Source organism: Salvelinus sp. IW2-2015, linkage group LG19 (genome assembly GCF_002910315.2).
Source record: "Salvelinus sp. IW2-2015 linkage group LG19, ASM291031v2, whole genome shotgun sequence".
In the NCBI taxonomy this organism is placed as follows: Eukaryota; Metazoa; Chordata; class Actinopteri; order Salmoniformes; family Salmonidae; genus Salvelinus; species Salvelinus sp. IW2-2015.
In genome coordinates, this window is record NC_036859.1 from 10,590,056 (window position 1) to 10,611,196 (window position 21,141).

Here is a 21,141-nt window from a genome sequence, read left to right on the forward strand (position 1 = left end):
GTTTACACTAACTAGTACAAATCAAAATACTAGCTACATATTTGTGATATTGAACGTTACTCACTAGCTCCCAGGCGCTCTATTAATCAAACCGTGTGTACATCGAACTTTCGCCAGACACTGTGAATCGAGAAAACGACCTTACACACCTCTGCTATGGCTAACTTTTAAGTGGACTGTACCGCGTGAAGATCAAGGGTAAAACGGATAATATATATTTCTAAACGTTATAAAATTACATTTGCAAAGGCTTTTGTTAGAACACATCTATTTTGGGTAGCTAACGCGTTAGCTAATGCTGAAGAGGTCAAAGCTAACCAACAGCTAACTAACTAACCAACTTGATTTTGTAAAATATGGCATTACGAAATGTGTATTAACGTATACCAATCATGTGAAACTGGCTTTACATTCCTTATGTTCTAAAATGTGCATGCGCCTCTTTTCCTTTTAGATTGAAAATGTTCTCATTTGCATTGAAAAGGCACTTCAATCCCTGTGTGGTAAGAATACACATTATATCAGTTCTGTGACGCCATAATATTGGTTTATCTTTTGTCCATTTGATCTGGAACAAATAGCCAAGAACATATGGGTTCTCTGTACCAGGATGGAGGCACAGATCATGTAAAACCCTACTGAGAAATGCATTTGCAATTGTCTTTATTCTCAGGGTCCATCATGGCGATCGCTGCAGTGGGTACTCCGTGGGTCCAGCTGCATGGTGAAGAGGGAATGTTTTTACACCAGTTCCAACCCCTTGTTGGCACCACAAGTTTCCATGGCAACATCACTACTGTTCCCGAAATTAGCCTCCTACAGGCTTCTGAGCCTCAGGCCCCTGAGCTTCTCTGCCTCTTTGCTCTGCCAGGGTCACCCCGTGCCCACGGCCCCTGGGAGAAGACAGGAGAACCAACAACGCCTCAGCATGAAAGCCCTGGCCTATGCGCCCAAGCCTGCTTTGTACCTCGGCTTCTCCGGCCTCCTTCCATTCCTGGGTGCCCCCCTCCTGATGGCTGTGACCCAGTCCTACCTCCCTGAGGTGGCCTACGCCCAGGTGGTCTACGGGGCTTCAATCGTGTCCTTCCTGGGTGGGGCCCGCTGGGGCTTTGCCCTGCCTGAGGGGAGCCCTGCCCAGCCCAACTGGATGAACCTTGGCAACAGTGTGGTGCCCTCCCTGCTGGCCTGGCTGGCTCTGCTCTGCAGAGACAACATCACAGAGGGAGCCCTAGTGGTCATCATGGGGCTGGGCCTGGCCCTGCACTATGACCTCACACTGCTGCCTGGTTACCCCGGCTGGTTCAAAGCCATGAGAACCATACTCACTCTGGTGGCTACCTTTTCCCTAGTGGCCACACTGACATTGCAGAAGATGTGCCCGGAGAAGAAGATCAAGGCACAAGAGAATTGACTAGGTAATTACTAAGGGATATTAAAGTTAGCACTTGAAAGCTAAATTCTCTCAAAGTGAACAGTGGAACTGACCATTGTGGAATTAGTTCAGTAGGAGCAAACAGGGAGAAAACATAAAAAAAAATGGAAATGCTGCGACGCAACAAACATTTCCAATAAAATAAATTTTCACTGGATTTCCTTTTAATCAATTTGCTACTTAGACACTTCCGTACCTCAACAGGTGAGTAGTGAAATACAATTTCACGTTGTAATCTAGTGCCACTGCTGAATGAAGGTGATACAAGCTCATTCCAACCAAGGGGACATTTCTCAGTAGAATGATACTGTAAGCTTAGCATTTCCAACCATAACAGTTTGACATGAGGACCATAAGTAACATTTTGCTCGTAGTAGCTTCTTGCTTCTGTCATCAAGTGCAGTACAGGGTTTAATACAACTCCGTGTAAACACATGAAGGCCATCGCACTAGCAGTCAGTCTACCTTCAGTCAACATGGATAATGGACAACTCCCATGTAAGTTAATAGTTTTGGTGTTAATTTTAAATGTGACACTGAAGTTGGGCAAAAAATATTAATCAAATATACAATCAAAGTGCACAGGTTGAAACAATTGATAGGATATCGGTGACAAACATCCTTTACACTTATGTATAACGTAATGGTCCTGAAAGCACCAATGTTTAAGTCCACACAAATTAGCAGAGAAAATACAGTAAACAATGAAACCTATTTACCCTATTTACCCTCCAGAAACACTGGCACACCTCTGAAACAGAGCAGGAAGTATATGACTGAGTGATGGAGACAGACAGGTCTGCCATGTAACTGACGGAGTAGGTACTGCAGTCTTGCTAGCTCATTTGAATCAACAGTCTCCCGGTTGGTAGTCTCCCAGTCATCTGTTTGTCTGTGTACAATAAATTTCTAGTTCAGTTACATAAAAGCAATAAAATATCCAAAATAACAGAACAATCCAAACATTCTGAAATCCATCAATTCCCCTGCAAGACCACAGAAAGTGATTTGCCTTGTATTTTGCAAAGACCAAACTGTTCTAGCTAGAAAAAGGCTCTGTTCATGCTCTGTGAGGTGATGAAAAAAGTATTCTAAGAGTCGCACCCTCTATTGGCTATTTGAGTACAATATGGGAAATAACAGAATTCGATTCTCCTGCAGCATTCTGCCACTGCTGTTCAAAAGTTAAAACACATTGCTGGTGAAGGCTATGTTGACAATGAACTCGAGGACTCGTCTTTGATGTGGCTCAGATGTGTTGTCTAGTGTGTCCACCCAGGTACCAAACCAGGTCTCAGGCAAGGTTGCTCATCATGTAACCAACAGTCTTCTCGTCTGAGATTCAGGTTTGTTCCAGAGAAACCTAAAACCGCAAAGTTGAGCCTACTCATAAGGTGACCGAACCACCTACGCTTGTTCCACTAGGGCTCCTCTCAGAGCACGGCCACGCCCCATCACAGCGGATGGTGATCATGTTGCCGATCTCCGTCCAGGTGGGGGTCGTAGATCTCCAGAGTCCACTGTCACAGGGGCCGAGAAGTCTGCTGGAGCCCCCCCCTCCCCCACAGCAGCCCGTTAACAGCTGACACAGACACCCCGGCTCTAGCTACCGCCATTGGGGCCACCTCCACCCACTTCTCCTGTAGAGGGAAACAGAGACATGTTCGAGGGACACCGTCTGAGGTCACTATCTACATAAAGCTATGATGAGGTATTGTGACAACGTGCTGCTTTTCAAACAAAGCAGTATTTATATACATCCGAATTGAGACGGACATGTGAAGACTGCCCGAGTGCCAACCCCTCTGAGTTTTGACCTGACTAGCAGTATATAAATCTACCCTAACTCCCTCACCTCCTTGGGGGAGCCCAGTGCCTCGTTCCAGCCCCCCACGGCATAGATGCAGTTGTTGAGGTACGCCCACGTAGGCCTGCCGGGTCACCATGACGGGCAGGGCGCTCCAGCGCCGGGAGATGGGGTTGTACACCTCCGCTGAGCGCAGCTCCATCCCCTCATCACTGATTCCCCCAGATCACATAGATGAAGCCTAGACGGAGGGGAGAGGGGAATGAGCAGAGGCCATTCAGAGAAATGATGTAATTGAGGTAATAAACATTGAGACAGCGGAAGCAATTATATTGATATGGTATGTTTCGTTAGAAATGTCTTGTTGTGCATTGTCAGCCTGTAACTTTCATGCCCAGATATAATTGCCCATTTTGGGATAAAGAAAGTGAATTGAATTAGCAGCCAAAGTAGTATCGAGGCACTGCCATGCTTCCAATGATCTCCCACTTATTCTCTGTCGGGTCGTACCGCTCCATCGTCTTCCCAATCTCTGATCCAACCCAACCACCTGCAGAAACACAGTAGTGAGGAGACATCATGGTGACCTATTCATATAGTATCTTATCCCATAGACTCTTAAAAAAATCCCAAAAGAAAGACTTGGACACTATTATAATTTCAATAATTAGCAGGGCAACCAAAAAAATGTGGGGGTATTTTAACGGTGTAAGAAATAAAAGAGGATTTCTTGATAAATAAGTAAAAATAAGACAGATCCTGCTTGACAAATCAGGAGTATCATTCTATTTCATCACCTATGTACTTGAAGAGTCTCTGTGGGGAGAGCAGGGGGAACCTGACTGGGTCCAGCACCTCCACCACGTTTCTTCCTCTTGGCCACGTCCTGAAGGACCCAGTCCATGGCTGCCGTGAATACCTGGTACTCATCTTCGATCCGCAACTCCTCGCTCCGCAGCAGCTTCACCAGCTGGTCCTTGGACAGGCCCCAGAACACATCCAACACACACACACCTAAAGGGCAGATGTTCCGATTGTGATTTTTGTTCATTGGTGTAAGTGTTATAACAGGTTGGGAACAGGCTATTCACTTTTTGTTACACACACTCAGCAGATTGGAATGAGATGGAAGGGGAAAGAGAGAATCTGAAGACAGACCGATGGAGCAAGAAGAATACTGTGTAGCACCTCCAGAACGTGTACATGGATGTAGTTCTCAGTGAACTCCAGCATGTCCATGCAGGCGATCTGCTCCAGGAACTGGTATAACCCCACACAGTTGGACAGGTCCATGTGGCTTTTGAGAAACTCTCCACAGATAGACATCACCTCACTCAGCTTCAGCATGTCTGCTGCCACCATCAGCTCCTGCATGTTCTCCACCGTCACACGAATCATGCCTGGACTGATTCAGTTCAAAGAAACAAAGAAATCTGTATTATATACTGTTTTGTGTATGAATACTACTGTACACTACACACTCAGTAAATTGTACATTTCATGATAGGACGAACCTGTGTATATGAACTCCAGCAGGACCTCAAACACCTGTGCCTCCAACCCTAGGATCTGGACCTCCTTGTCTGCCTCGCTCATCCACCCAAAGAACAGAGCGGAGAAGTAGGGGCTACTGGCAGCCAGGACCAGCTTATGGACACTGAACACCCGGCCTCCCAGCCGTAGCCTGACGTCACAGAAGTCTGCCCGGAGACGCATCTTATTCATCTGGGCCAGGATGAGCCGGGCATAGCGGTCCGACACAAACAGAGCCTGCTCAGGGGACTGGGTCGTCACGCCAGCTGCAGATATGTCACCGCCACCGCAGACATTGCTCCCAGGGATGAAGGTGGGGAGCAGGGTGGAAACATTACATGGTGGCTCTGTCACCAGGACAGACAGGGGTGGTGTCACAGAGATTGTACACACATACTACTGGACTCTCCAAGCAGACACATCTGACTCTAGGGAGAAGAGCACAAGAAACATGAAAGATGACACAATCTCAAACATAACATATACATATTGTAACATGCTGGTATATGATAAATACCATCATAATGATTCAAGTGCCAAATATTTTCTCCTGCTGTTCTGCCTGTTGCTTTTGTCTTCAAATGTGTTTTTGGATTCTTATCTCCTTTAAAGTTAAAGTCATGCATATAACTGTTCATGTATCAGTTACCAAAAAGTCCCTTGTCTTTATAACCTTTTCTTCACAAAGAAAATATAATACACCAACCTGCACAGTTTCTTGCTAGTCGTCCTCAATTTCTCTAGTTAGCTAGCTAGTTACTTGCTGCAGGCAACTTCCGCATACTTTTCTGGATCGAAAGTCTTGAGTTTAATGACTAGGCCTAACTAAGCAAATACCAAACGTCTAATCATATCAACACCACTAGACGGCAGCATTGCCTTTAGTGTGCAAGTGAAACATCACAATCGGCAGCAATAAGGGCCTGGGCCAAAGATGCTGGAACCAAAAGCCTGCATTGCTGCCTGCTTGCCTACCAACATGCAGGTCACAACCATAGTTAAAACCACATGATTATCCTCATGATAATCCTGCATGTAGTAGCACTTGGTCATAAGAGAAGCAAGAAATGCCTATTTTGCAATATCCCTCCCTATCTGCATTCTGTTTGTTATTGCCCAAGACTGAAAGTGCTGTTAGTTAAATGGCAGGGCGAAGAGTGAGTGTTTTTAATTGAGCTGGGCAGGTCATGGCCTCTTCATGCACATAGGGCCAAATTCAGAATTCAAACAAATCAAAGTCTATTTGTCACTTACACAGATTAGCAGATGTTAAAGCAAGTGCAGTGAAATGCATGTGTTTTTATCTCAAGCAGTGCAGTAAATGTCTAACTGTACAATATTAATACACAAATATACCCTCCCAAGGAAGAAGAAACAAGAAATTAAGAAACATCAGAACGAGCAATAACAAAACAAGGAATGTCAGAGTCCGGAATATAAATATGTGGTGTGTGTATAGACAATTTGGACAATATATAAGTAGAAAAAAGGTATGTACAGCAGTAGTTATATAGGATGAGCTATGTCGAGAATACAGTATGTACAGTGCATTTAGAAAGGATTCAGAACCCTTGACTTTTCCACATGTTACGTTACAGCCTTATTCTAAAAATGATTAAAATAATTTTTAATGATCAATCTACACACAATACCCTATAATGACAAAGTGAAAACAGGTTTTTATACATTTTTGCATATGTATATATATTTTAAAAAAATTATAATGCATGTCAGAGCACAAACCAAGCCATGAGGTCAAAGGAATTATCCCTAGAGCTCCGAGACAGGATTGTGTCGAGGCACAGATCTGGGGAAGGGTACCAAAACATTTATGCAGCATTGAAGGTCCCCAAGAACACAGTGGCCTCCATCATTCTTAAATGGAAGAAGTTTGGAACCACCAAGACTCTTCCTAGAGCTGGCCGCCCGGCCAAACCCGATGGTGACCAAGAACCTGATGGTCACTATGACAGAGCTCCAGAGTTCCTCTGTGGAGATGGGAGAACTTTCCAGGAGGACAACCATCTCTGCAGCACTCCACCGATCAGGCCTTTATGGTAGAGTGGCCAGACAGAAGCCACTCCTCAGTAAAAGGCACATGACAGCCCGCTTGGAGTTTGCCAAAAGGCACCTAAATGACTCTCAGACCGTGAGAAACAAGATTCTCTAGTCTGATGAAACCAAGAATAAACTCTTTGGCCTGGATACCAAGCGTCACGTCTGGAGGAAACCTGGCACCAGTCGACCCCTAGTGGTGTAACTGCCTACGTCAACACCTTCTACTCATGAGACCAAGCCCATGCATATACAGTTATACAAACTTGCAGGAGAAAACATTAGTCCAGTGTTTTCTAAGGGCTCAGCAGTAATTGGTAAGAAGAAGGGCGGGGGCCTTATGATTAACGAGACGTGGTGTGATCATAACAACATACAGGAACTCAAGTCCTTTTTTTGTTCACCTGACTTAGAATTCCTCACAATCAAATGCCGACCGCATTATCTACCAAGAGAATTCTCTTCGATCATAATCACAGTCGTGTATATTCCCCCCCAAGCAGACACATCGACAGCCCTGAACGAACTTCATTTGACTCTATGTAAACTGGAAACCACATATTCTGAGGCTGCATTTATTGTAGCTGGGGATTTTAACAAGGCTAATCTGAAAACAAGGCTCCCTAAATTTTATCAGCATATCGAGTGCGCAACCCGGGCAGGCAAAACCCTGGATCATTGTAATTCTAACTTCCGCGACGCATATAAGGCCCTCCCCCACCCTCCTTTTGGAAAAGCTGACCACGACTCCATTCTGTTGCTCCTAGCCTATAGACAGAAACTAAAACAGGAAGTACCCGTGCTCCGGTCTGTTCAACGCTGGTCCGACCAATCGGATTCCACGCTTCAAGATTGCTTTGATCACGTGGACTGGGATATGTTCCGCATAGGGTCAAACTACAACATTGATGAATACGCTGATTCGGTGAGCGACTTTATTAGCAAGTGCATCGGTGATGTTGTACCCACAGCGTCTATTAAAACATTCCCCAACCAGAAACCGTGGATTGATGGCAGTATTTGCGCAAAACTGAAAGCGTTAACCACGGCTTTTAATCAGGGCAAGGTGACCGGAAACATGACAGAATACAAACAGTGTAGCTATTCCCTCCGCAAGGCAAGCTAAGCTTCAGTATAGAGACAAAGTAGAGTCACAATTCAACGGCTCAGACATGAGAGGTATGTGGCAGGGTCTACAGTCAATCACGGACTACAAAAGAAAAACCAGCCCCGTCGCAGACCACGATGTCTTGCTCCCAGACAAAATAAACAACTTCTTTGTTCGCTTTGAGGATAATACAGTGCCACTGACACAGCCCGCTACCAAAACCTGCGGGCTCTCCTTCACTGCAGCCAACGTGAGTAAAACATTTAAACGTGTTAACCCTCGCCAGGCTGCAGGCCCAGACGGCATCCCCAGCCGCATCCTCAGAGCATGCGCAGACCAGCTGGCTGGTGTGTTTACGGACATATTCAATCAATCCTTATCCCAGTCTGCTGTTCCCACATGCTTCAAGAGGGCCACCATTGTTCTGTTCCCAAGAAAGCTAAGGTAACTGAGCAAAATGACTGCCGCCGCGTAGCACTCACTTCCGTCATCATGAAGTGCTTTGAGAGACAGTCAAGGACCATATCACCTCCACCCTACCTGACACCCCTAGACCCACTCCAATTTGCTTACCGCTCCATAGGTCCACAGACGACGCAATCGCAATCACACTGCACACTGCCCTAACCCATCTGGACAAAGAAGAATACCTATGTAAGAATGCTGTTCATCGACTACAGCTCAGCATTTAACACCATAGTACCCTACAAACTCGTCATTAAGCTCGAGACCCTGGGTCTCGACCCCGCCCTATGCAACTGGGTCCTGGACTTCCTGACGGGCCGCCCCCAGGTGGTGAGGGTAGGTAACAACATCTCCACCCCGCTGATCCTCAACACTGGGGCCCCACAAGGGTGCGTTCTCAGCCCTCTCCTGTACTCCCTGTTCACCCATGACTGAGTGGCCATGCACGCCTCCAACTTAATCATCAAGTTTGCAGACAACACTACAGTGGTAGGCTTGATTACCAACAACGACGAGACGGCCTACAGGGAGGATAACCTCACACTCAACGTCAACAAAACAAAACAAAGGAGATGATCGTGGACTTCAGGAAACAGCAGAGGGAGCAGCCCCCTATCCACATCGACGGGACAGTAGTGGAGAGGGTGGAAAGTTTTAAGTTCCTCGGTGTACACTTCACGGACAAACTGAAATGGTCCACCCACACAGACAGAGTGGTGAAGAAGGCCCAGCAGTGCCTCTTCAACCTCAGGAGGCTGAAGAAATTCGGCTTGTCATCAAAAACACTCACAAACTTTTACAGATGCACAATCGAGAGCATCCTGTCGGGCTGTATCACCGCCTGGTACGGTAACTGCTCCGCCCACAACCATAAGGCTCTCCAGAGGGTAGTGAGGTCTGCACAATGCATCACCGGGGGCAAACTACCTGCCTTCCAGGACACCTACACCACCCGATGTCACAGGAAGGCCAAAAAGATCATCAAGGACAACAACCACCCAAGCCACTGCCTGTTCACCCCGCTATCATCCAGAAGGCGAGGTCAGTAAGAGAGACTGAAAAACAGCTTCTATCTCTAGGCCATCAGACTGTTAAACAGCCCTCACTAACATTGAGTGGTTGCTGCCAACATACTGACTCAACTCTAGCTACTTTAATAATGGAAAAATGTATGTAATAAATGTATCACTAGCCACTTTAAACAATGCCACTTTATATAATGTTTACATACCCTACATTACTCATCTCATATGTATATACTGTACTCTATACCATCTACTGCATCTTGCCTATGCCGTTCGGCCATCACTCATTCATATATGTTTATGTACATATTCTTATTCATTCCTTTACACTTGTGTGTATAAGGTAGTTGTTGTGAAATTGTTAGGTTAGATTACTTGTTAGATATTACTGCATGGTCGGAACTAGAAGCACAAGCATTTTGCTACACTCACATTAACATCTGCTAACCATGTGTATGTGACAAATACAATTTGATTTGATTTGATTTTAATTTTCCATTCATGTGTGGCTTACAGTCTGACTTGACTCTTATCTATTTACTCCCCTGCAGGGGTCTGTGTTTATGTATCTCTTTAAGCCTTAAGACGCTTTCCAACAGACCTCCTATTTTGACTGCAATGGCTCACACATCTGCTCAGACCGTTTCTATAAGAGGCAGAGACTAGAAAAGAACTGTGGAACAGTATTAAACATTATAATGCATATATTGCTAATCTGTGGTCCAAGACCCTATACATGTAGTGGGGGAGGGTCTTATAGCCCTTCCTCTTCTATTAATACAACATGAGCATAATCAATTATTATAATACATTAATAATTTGGTGTAGCCCCTATCATGACCCCAAGGTGACCCCCATCAGCAGCATCATGCTGTGGGGATGGTTTTTCAGTGGCAGGGACTGGGAGACTTGTCAGGATCGAGGGAAAGATGAACGGCGCAAAGTACGGAGAGATCCTTGATGAAAACCTGCTGCAGAGCGCTCAGGACCTCAGACTGGGGCGAAGGTTCACCTTCCAACAGGACAATGGCCCTAAGCACACAGCCAAGACAACGCAGGAGTGGCTTCGGGACAAGTCTCTGAATGTCCTTGAGTGGCCCAGTCAGAGCCCAGACTTGAACCTTGATCGAACATCTCTGGAGAGATTCGAAAATAGCTGTGCAGCAACGCTCCCCATCCAACCTGACAGAGCTTGAGAGGATCTGCAGAGAAGAATGGGAGAAACTGCCCAAATACAGGTGTGCCAAGCTTGTAGTGTCTTACCCAAGAAGACTTGAAGCTGTAATCGCTGCCAAAGGTACTTCAACAAAGTACTGAGTAAAGGGTATGAATACTTATGTAAATGTGATATTTCAGTTTTTAATTTTAATACATTTGCAATACATTTTAAAACCCTGTTTTTGCTTTGTCATTATGGGGTATTGTGTGTAGATTGATTAGGGGGGAAAACAATTTAACACATTTTAGAATAAGGTTGTAACAATATGTGGAAGATGTCAAGGGGTCTGAATACTTTCTGAATGCACTGTACATATATAGTGAGTGATCAATTAGCTTAATTTCTCAGATCAAATAAAATGTCAACAAAATAATGTTGCAGGAATGCTAATTGTATCTTTTTCTAACTGCAATAAACATTATGTGAACATTATTTATGTGAGCAGTGTTCAGCTACTCTATGTACATGGGGCAGCAGTCGCTACGGTGCAGGGTAGTCTACCGGCTGGTAGCTGGCTAGTGACAGTGTCTAAGGTGCAAGGCAGGGTACCGGACGGAGGCCAGCTAGTGATGACTGATCAACGGTCTGATGGCCTTGAGATAGAAGCTATTTTTCAGTCTGTCAATCCCAGCTTTGATCAAATCCAAATAAAATTTTATTTGTCACATGCGCCGAATACAACAGGTATACAACAGGTACGAATACTTACAGTGAAATGCTTACTCACAAGCCCTTAACCAACAATGCAGTTTTAAGAGAATACCTACAAAATGTAAGAGATAGATGGTAGCAGGGTGAACAGGCCGTGGATTGCTTGGCTGAGGTCCTTGATGATCTTCTTGGCCTTCCTGTGACATCGGGTGCTGTGGATGTCCTGGAGGGCAGTCAGTGTGCCCCTGGTGATGTGTTGGGCTGACTGCACCACTGGAGACCACTGCGGTTGCGGGTGGTGCAGTTTCTCTACCAGGCGGTGATACAGCCCGACAGAATGCTCTCTGGTGCATCTGTAGAAGTTTGTGAAGGTCTTAGGGGCCAAGCAGAATTTCTTGAGCCTCCTGAGGTTGAAGAGGCGCTGTTGCTCCTTCTTCACTGCGGTGTCAGTGTGGAGGGACCATTTCAGGTCCTCAGTGATATGCACGCAGAGGAACTTCAAGCTTTTGACCCTATCCACTGTGGCCCCATCTCTGCTGTCTCCTGTGGTCCATGATCAGCTCCTTCATTTTGTTGACGTTGAGGGAAAGTTTATTTTCCTGGCACCACTCCGCCAGGGCTCTCAGCTCCTCCCTGTAGGCTGTCTCATCGTTGTTGGTAATCAGGCCTCCCACTGTTGTGTCATCAGCAAACCTGATGATTGAGTTGGAGACTTGTGTAGCCACACAGTTATGGGGACAGGGAGTACAGGAGGGGGCTGAGCACTCACCCCTGTGGGGTCCCCGTGTTGAGGATCAGCGTGGTGGAGGTGTTATTGCCTACCTTCACAACCTGGGTTCGGCCATCAAGACGTCTAGGACCCAGTTGCACAGGAGGGGTTCAGACCCAGGGCCCTGAGCTTAGTAATGAGCTTGGAGGCACTATGGTGTTGAAAGCTGAGCTGTAGTTGATGAACAACATTCTCCCATTCGTATTCCTCTTGTCCAGGTGGGATATGGCAGTGTGCTGTGCAATGGCGATTGTGTTGTCTGTGGATCTGTTGGGGCGGATAAGTAGATCTTGAGATAAGTAGATTTAACATAGACTTAAGTTAATAAAATTGCTTGGTGCTTAAGGTATTCATATTATGAACGTTATCTGTGTGGAACAATTGGCTAATCAGATACGTCAATTAGCGCAGAATCGGGACAGTAAGCCTGTAAGCTTGTTTATGCTATTTGTAGGCTACAGTACGAAGAGTGAATTTGAACTGTAAGAGGATCTGGATAAGAGCGTCAGCTAAATCAGTGGTTCCCAAACTGTGGGTCGGGACCGACTTGTGGGTCTTGGCAGGGGTCCAGGTTGGTCGCGAGACTACATTTTCTGTAAAAAAAAAAATCTATACTTTTTGGGATGGAAAAACACTTTTAGTGTCAACTTCAATGACTAAAACCAAATAAAAAGTATGTCGAAAAGATAAAAGAACTTATATATTTTTTAAATAGCATCTAATCCCGCTGTCGCCTTGACGATTATGAAAAGTCAGATCCTCAGCGTCACCCAGCAGTTTCTCAACCCCTTTCACTTTGATTATCAGCCCAGCAGAGGAGTTGAAGATGCCTTTATTACTCTCCTCAACATAGTCTATAGACATCTAGAGGGCGCCAAATTCCATGTCAAGGTTCTGTTTGTCGACCTTTTTTCTGCCTTCAATACAATTCAGCCTTACATTCAGGCACAGAGACTCATAAGGGACTTCTCCTTAGATGGGGGGCTGGTTTTCACAGCGGGTCAAGGTGGGTCCCCACGTGTCAGACAAACGCACCACCAACACAGGCTCCCCACAGGGATGTGTTTTGGCCCCACTCCTGTACATCTTGTACAGCAACATTTGTAAGTTCCCATCCTGACAGACACCTCGCCAAGTTCACTGAAGACATTGCCTTGATCAGCCTGCTGCATGAAAACGAGGAACACCATGGCCTCGTCGTAAATTACTCTGTAGAGTGGTGTGATGAATCACACTTGGTCTTCAATGCCAACAATACCAAAGATATGTGCATAGACTTCAGGAAGCGAACAATAGAGATTGTAGAGGAATTCAAATATCTGTGTGTCCTCTTGCACAATAAGCTTCACTGGAGTAAATGAACAGACCTGATCTACAAAAAGGCCAGAAGAGACTGTATTTTCTCTAAAAGCTGGCATATTTTAATGTTGACTGTACTATACTGACTCTGTTTTACAAATCTTTCATTGAGAGCATTTTAACTTTTTGAATTTTTTGTTGGTTTGACAATGCCAGAAAAATATGCTGAGAAGGATTATCACCATAGTAAGCAAGGTACTTGGAGTCAAACAGACAGGCTTGGATGAGATCTGTAAGGTCAGGGCCTTCAGCAAGACTCACAAAATAATTTTAGACCCAAGCCACCCCCTGTACCTGTACTTTGAACTACTCCCCTATGGGTGCAGGTACAGGGCACCCACCACCAGGAAAAGCAGAACTAGACAATAATTTGTGCAAGGTGTGATATCCCTCCTAAACAGCTCGGGTTAATGTTCCAATCCACCCAGTAAGGCCAGCAGCCTAGTCTTCTTTCATCGGTATATACTGTATGCACAGTAACTGTTATGAATTTTGTATTGTCAATTTGTTGTCTACTGTATTTAAACACCACTTTAAACAAAATTTCCCCACGGGAACAATAAAGTCAGTAAAGTAATCTTTGAGAATTTACAATCACCAAAGTAAAAGCTAGATAATCAGGCTCTCATTGATTTTGTTATAATATTTGAGCCTAAAGAGCACAGCATTAGCTATGTAAAAATGCGTATAATTGCAGGAAATTAGATTAAAACGGCAACATTTTCACTCAGCTCTATGGCAACTGTGTAGAATTGCAGAATATTAGCTTTAAAACTGAGCTGCCAAGATGAGGGCCTTAAATGTTCCTGCCCATGGCCCAGATAGAGTTCAGCCCATGGCCTTGCCCATCACCTACACCACTTTTTTATCCAGAAAAAAACCCTGCTTTGTTACTAATAATTTCATAATTATACAGTAAATTTCTTAACATTGGTCACAAGAGCCCATACTCAAATCTGCATTCAGTTAGGTGTAAATGTTTTGAAGAAGTGGATATTATTCATATATATTTCTTTGGTTTGTGTGTGGTTTTTTTCACTGCTCAACCCTTATTGTGGGTCACGATTCAAAAGCCACATCAATTGGTGGGTCACGAAGCAAAAAATGTGGGAACCCCTGTATAAATGACTAAAATTTAAAATGTTAATATTAAACCTAAACCTGAGGACCGTCGTTAAATAGATATGGGCCTGACGACACATAGACTTGAATGAACATTTCTGGTACAACACGCCATTACTTCTTTCATTTCTTCATTTTTTGGATGATTTGATTGTTTGGAACTTTGTCTGGAACCATCTTCAGTGTCTGAAACCCGTTCTTCTTTAAATTTAAGCCCCAAAGGTTAAAAGGGTCAATTAATCAAGACAATCAAGAAATTGGTTCAATTACCTCAGAAGGAAATCCATCTTGGCGTCATCTTTTCTTCTCCACATCATCTAGAGAAGCCCTTTGTAAACTAAATGTACATGATTTGCACCTGATTTCCATTCAGTGAGTTATTACATCTCATGTAGCCTATTTCCTTAATATTAAATCCAGTCCATTTTGTGACCTTGTGGGGATACCATCAGTAGCAGTGGCGACCCGCCATTCAGGACCGTTGGGGCTTTGCCACCTGTTTTGAGCCCCACCTGTTTAGCTAAAAAATAAATACTAAATAAAGGTGTTTTTTTGGTTGCCTGTTTTGTTTGTTATTTTGGCATAAAACGTGTCACATATCAGTTTGCAAACAATGAAAAAATAAAGAAAGGATTTGAGTTAATAAAGCCACATACAAATATGGTCCTTTTTTTGCTTTCTTGAGTAAAGCAGCTCCAAAATGCAGGTGTTTCAGCCTAGCTCAGTGTTTTCTTTGGTGGTGGGGCAGCCAGCAGAGGTTGGTAATTTTCTCTAGTTGCGTCGTGATTGGCTCAGTGGTCTGTCACTTATTGGGACACTACGGAGAGAGCTCGAAAATTCCAGCCCCTTGGGTGCTGTCATAGATTTACATTAAAAGTGCCCATCCAAGAAGGCCCATCCAAAAATGATGTCAAATCACGTTATATCTACCGTAGCTTTGATTGTACTGATCATGTCAACATCATACTTTCAAAATCTTAGCTAGCAAGCTAGACAAGCAATCTAGACTTGGAGACTTTAAAGAGACCCCTGGTGGTATGTCTTGTGGGGTATGTTTGGGTGTCTGAGCTGTGTGTTAGCTTTTTGAACAGACAGTTATGTGTTTTCAACACGTCAATATTTCACACAAAGACAAGTAGTGATGTAGTCAATCTTTCATCTACTTTGAGCCAGGAGAGATTGACATGCATGTTATTGATATTAGCCCTCTGTGTACATTTAAGGGCCAGCCGTGGAGATTGACATGCATGTTATTGATATTAGCCTTCCCGTGTACATCTAAGGGCCAGTCGTTGCCACATTTTGAGGTTACTGTAACAATAAATATCTTCTTATGTAATCATAGAAAGCGTGCATGTTCAGGGTCGCAGGTCAGTGAAATCTTCACAATTTCTATAATAATCTGCACAGAATCTCAAATGACATTGATCACTTGCACCATGTACTTTAATGTAATCTCAACTAAATGCAATCCAGGTCAGTTGGCTGTGCTATTTGATCAAGCACAGTGATAAACCAAATATCTAACATCCCCATTTGAACTTTGGTGTGCTTTTAAATGGTTGAAAGTGCAGAGATAACACATTTAGTTGACAACCAAACCAAAAATGTGACATTGATTTTCCATTGGAATTTGGTTGTGCTTTTAGATGTTTGAAAGCATAGTGATTGACAACACATTGGGAATTCAACAAACTTTTGGCTGTCTTTTTGAGTTAAGTGAAAATAGGTTGGAATCGCATTGATCAACGTATCTACCAAATATGACCCAATTCTCCACGTTGAAATGACATGGTGTGCCCAGTGGGAGTCAAATCCCAATGTAAAAGGTTTGAAATGACATAGTTTTTGTCAAATAAACTATTTCTGTTTGGGCTTCTTGCGGTCAATTTGTAGTGTGAAAATTATTTCGAATTATGTTCCCGCCCCCCGACCATCTGCTCAAGAAAAAGTCAATATGCGGCTGAATGTAGTTGGATTTTGAGGATTATGAGGGGGCCGGAGCTACTTGGGCTTCCGCAGGTTAAATCAGAGGTCAGACAAGGTGCATGTGTACAAAAAACTAAATAGGTAAGAGTAAGTGGGATCGAAATGAGGACTCCCTGCTTGGGAAACAGTGGCAATTGTTAGCCTACTAAGAGAGGGCTATCCTGGATAAATAAATACATGAATGAATAAAATGATATGTTGAGGGTGAGTGAAGAAGCCGGGTTAGGTGGTGTAGTTAGAGGAGGACAGTATGTGAAGAATGGATACCCTAGCTGCCAAACTGGCTCCCACAGATCTTATTTGCTAGATTATAATCCCCCTGGATTGTTTGTTAGCAAGCATAGGGCGGTTAGTCAGCTGCTGCTAACTCCGCTGAACCAGCTGGACATCAGGCTGAATGTTCGGCCTCATTACTTTACCTGACCAGAGGTGCCAGAGGTAGTTGTTGCCAAAAAGCCAGGCCAAAAACAACCATGTAAGGTTACATAAACATGGGAAAATACAAGACTTCATTGCATTTATAAAGGGATTCTAAGTAGTTTATAAATGGTTAATTATTCGTTATAGATTTAGTTTATGTGATGGCCCTGAGGAAGGAATGGGATTGACAGTSAAATTGCTAATAAAATACCAAATAAATAGGATCAATTATTGTCAACACTGGCGGTTCAGCAATGGATAAATGTGTGCACAGAAGTGATAAAATAAACAGTAGGCCTGGCTAAAATTAAGAATGTAAGTAAAAATCAAAGCACGCATGGATATAATAAAATTACAGGTAATAAAATAAGATTTTTACTGTGTTGAAATTACACGAAAACGAATTGTATAGAGAAGATAGGCCTATTCTTATTTGTGATTGTGTTAAAATTGCCTGAATGTTATGAAGCAGTTCGGGACATTTTTCTTTAAATGTTTGGGGATCTTCAAGATTCTGCAGTATTACAAAATGACAATGTATGCATACCTAACCTAATTTCTTTCATGCTTTCCACAGCAGCCTGTGCTGGTGAAAGAAAAATAATCACCATGTCAATGTCACTGGGCTACAGAGTCTGCCTCCAACATAGCAACTAGCTGCTGGTTGGCTGCCAGTTAGTGAGCTCTCGCCATTTCATTGGTGGACCAGGCTGATGTGGAATGGGAGAGGCAGACGGAGACAGAGGGAAGAGGGCCGTCATTGGCTGTGGAAACCTGAAGGAGAATAGCTCAATTGCCAACGCCTGAGAGCAGGTTTGATGGTGTATTTTAGGTGTGACTATAAAGGTAATTCATTCTCCAGCCCTCCTTGCTCAGAAGTTTTTTCAAAGGACGGATGGTGATAGTAAGACAGCAATGGATGGCATAGACGAAGTGGTGGTAGATAGCCTAGCGGTTAAGAGCGTTGGGCCAGTAACTCCCTGAGTTGACTTGGTGAAAGATCAGGCAATGTTCACTTGAGCAAGGCACTTAAACCTAATTGCTCTGGATAAGAGTGTCTGCTAAATTACAAAAATGTAAATATATACTGAACAAAATATAAAGGCCACATGTAAAGTACTGGTCCCATGTTTTATGTGGTGAAATAAAATATCCCAGAAAATTTCCACATGCAAAAAAAGCTTATTTCTATCAAATTTTGTGCACACATTTGTTTACATCCTTATTAGTGAGCATTTCTCCTTTGCCAAGATAATCCATCCACCTGACAGGTGTGGCATATCAAGAATCTGATTAAACAGCATGATCATTACACAGGTGCACCTTATGCTTGGAACAATAAAAGGCCACTCTAAAATGTGCAGTTTTGTCACACAACACAATGCCACAGATGTCTCAAGTTTTGAGGGAGCATGTTGGCATGCTGACTGCAGGAATGTCCACCAGAGCTGTTGCCAGAGAATGTAATGTTCATTTCTCTACAATAAGCTGCCTTAGGCAGCACATCTGACCGGCCTCACAGCCACAGACCACGTGTAACCACGCCAGCCTAGGACCTTCTCATCCTGCTTCTTCACCTGCGGGATTGTCTGAGACCAGTCACCCGGACAGCTGATGAAACGGAGGAGTATTTCTCTCTGTAATAAAGCCCTTTTGTGGGGAAAAACTAATTCTGATTGGCTGGAACTGGCTCCCCGGTGGTTGGGCCCCTGCACAGTCATGTGAAATCCATAGATTATGGCCTAATTGATTTATTTCAATTGAATGATTTTCTTATATGAACTGTAACTCAGTAAAATCATTGAAATTGCTGCATGTTGCATTTATATTTTTGTTCAGTATATAAACAGTATGAATATCAATGGAAGAATTTACATCTGCAAATATTACCATGAGAGAAAGTGATGAGGGTTGTGGTGGAGACAGTTTCAGGTCAAGTCAGTCAGAGAGTTCAAACCAGCTAACAGGACAAAGGTTAAGTTGGAGGTGTAATCAGAGCTGCCATTCTGTCACTTTCAGTGTTGCAGTGCAAACCTGTGCAATCTGTCTCTGTGAATTGCCTACTGTCCATTTTCTAATCAGGAACAGACACTAACACACACACCCTGGTAGTGAGTCAGCAGCTCACAGACGCCAGTGCATCTGGTACATCCATCCAGCCAAGAAGGCTGTCCTGTCCTCTCTATGCTGCTGACTGACACAGTTTTCAGGGTATAATCCTTGGTCTGGACCTAAGAGGATCCCCCCCCAGAATATCTGTGTCTGTTCTCAGGGGCATCGTGCTCCCATTATGTTAGAGGGGGCACGAATTATGTGAGGATGGGGGGGCGGTGGTCCGGAGGGGAGCTGTTCCGCTTCCATAAGTCTGAGAATTTAGCATTTTTCAAACACCTGAGATCACTTTTCCCTGCAATCTAGAGCCATAATCATTATACTTAATTGTATGTAAAAAATAAATAAAAAGAATAATAACATATATATATATCAGTACTAGTCAAAAGTTTGGACACAACTACTCATTCAAAGGTTTTTCTTTATTTTTACTATGTTCTACATTGTAGTAACCAAAAAAGTGTTAAACAAATTTGAGATTCTTCAAAGTAGCCACCGTTTGCCTTGATGACAGCTTTGCACACTCTTGGAATTCTCAACCAGCTTCATGAGGTAGTCTCCTGGAATGCATTTCAATTAAAAGGTGTGCCTTGTTAAACGTTAATTTGTGGAATTTCTTTCCTTCTTAATGAGTTTGAGTCAATCAGTTGTGTTGTGACAAGGTAGGGGTGGTGTACAGAAGATGACCCTATTTGGTAAAAGACCAAGTCCATATTATGGCAAGAACAGGTCAAATAAGCAAAGAGAAAGTACATGCCAAATCTTTTCAGTCTCCTGAGGGGGAAAATTGTGTTGTTGTGACCTCTTCACGACTGTCTTGGTGTGTTTGGACCATGATATTTTGTTGGTGATGTGGACACATAGACTGACCAGATTAATCCAGGGGAAAGCTTTGATCCCTTATTGATGTCACTTGTTAAATCCACTTCAATCAGTGTAGATGAAGGGGAGGAGACAGGTTAAATAACGATTTTTAAGCCTTGAGACAATTGAGACATGAATTGTGTATGTGTGCCATTCAAAGGGTGAATGGGCAAGACAAAAGATTTAAGTTTCTTTGAATGGGGTGTGGTAGTAGGTACAAGGCGCATCAGTTTGAGTGTGTCAAGAACTGCAACGCGGCTGGGTTTTTCACGCTCAACAGTTTCCTATGTGAATCAAGAATGGTCCACCACACAAAGGACATCCAGGCAACTTGATACAACTATGGGAAGCATTGGAGTCAACATGGGCCAGTATCCCTGTGGGATGCTATCGACACCTAGTGTTCATGCCCTGTTGAATTAAGGCTGTTCTGAAGGAAATAGGGGTGCAACTCAATATTTGGAAGGTGTTCCTAAATATGTATTAAGGTGTCTGTCGTAGAATTAACAGCAAAAACAAATGTAGACATTAATAAATTCCAAAATATTTTTTTACAAAGGTGGGGGAGTTCCAAGATGGAGGCGTGGTGGCTTCAAAACAGCGGCCCTTGTTCAGTCATCTAGTATATACTGCATATCAATTATTGGGACCTACACTAACGGACCTGAGGTCCCGGGAATAGAGATTGGATGTCCCCTCTCACTCGCATCACACCAGGATTTTATAGAGGGGTGAAAGGATGTCCTGAGGCTGGGGTGGATGATCTGTCCCTAAGCAGCTGCTCAGGTGAGAGATTTCACTGGTTTCAGGTGTTGCATGCATAGAAGGATTGGCAGCACCATTTAAAGGCATAGTGAAGTCTTCATAAATCCTTCATAAATAGAAAATGTATTGTCATTGGTTGGTTGCATAAATAAACACTTGGAAGAAGTGGAACAAGGACAACACAAGTTCAAAAAAACCCTCATCAGTTTATTGTCTTTCAGCAAGAAAAGGTTTTAATAATCTCATATTGCTTAACGTCACCCCAGGAGTTTCCTCAATCCTCCCGTCAAGTTTTTAAGAGAGACTAAAACACCTTCCATCGAACCAACCACAAAAACAAGTTTTACAGTATCTCAATTCAGAGTGTCTATTGTCCTCAAACTTGACAAATGTGCCAAGAACAACATGGATTCCTCTCCTCTTAAGCTATGTAGGCCTATATGTCA

General features: G+C 43.6%; 1 protein-coding gene and 1 pseudogene across 2 annotated transcripts; one reads left to right on the forward strand and one right to left on the reverse strand.

Annotated features, from left to right (window-relative positions):
* The first annotated feature begins 96 nt into the window (after nucleotides 1–96).
* LOC111979772 (transmembrane protein 69) lies at nucleotides 97–5,446 on the forward strand. Of its 2 annotated transcripts, XM_070448805.1 has the most exons (4): nucleotides 97–198; nucleotides 455–503; nucleotides 674–1,415; nucleotides 4,351–5,446. In XM_070448805.1, the coding sequence occupies exons 2-3, from the start codon at nucleotides 462–464 to the stop codon at nucleotides 1,409–1,411; spliced, it is 780 nt and encodes a 259-aa protein (XP_070304906.1). In that variant the 5' UTR covers nucleotides 97–198; nucleotides 455–461; the 3' UTR covers nucleotides 1,412–1,415; nucleotides 4,351–5,446. The 2 variants fall into 2 exon arrangements, with proteins under 2 accessions (XP_070304906.1, XP_023866234.1); XM_024010466.2 differs by lacking the exon at nucleotides 4,351–5,446 and having other exon boundaries at nucleotides 674–1,589.
* On the reverse strand, nucleotides 1,575–12,928 carry LOC111979583 (actin-binding protein IPP-like; annotated as a pseudogene).
* Between the last annotated feature and the right edge of the window lie 8,213 nt (nucleotides 12,929–21,141).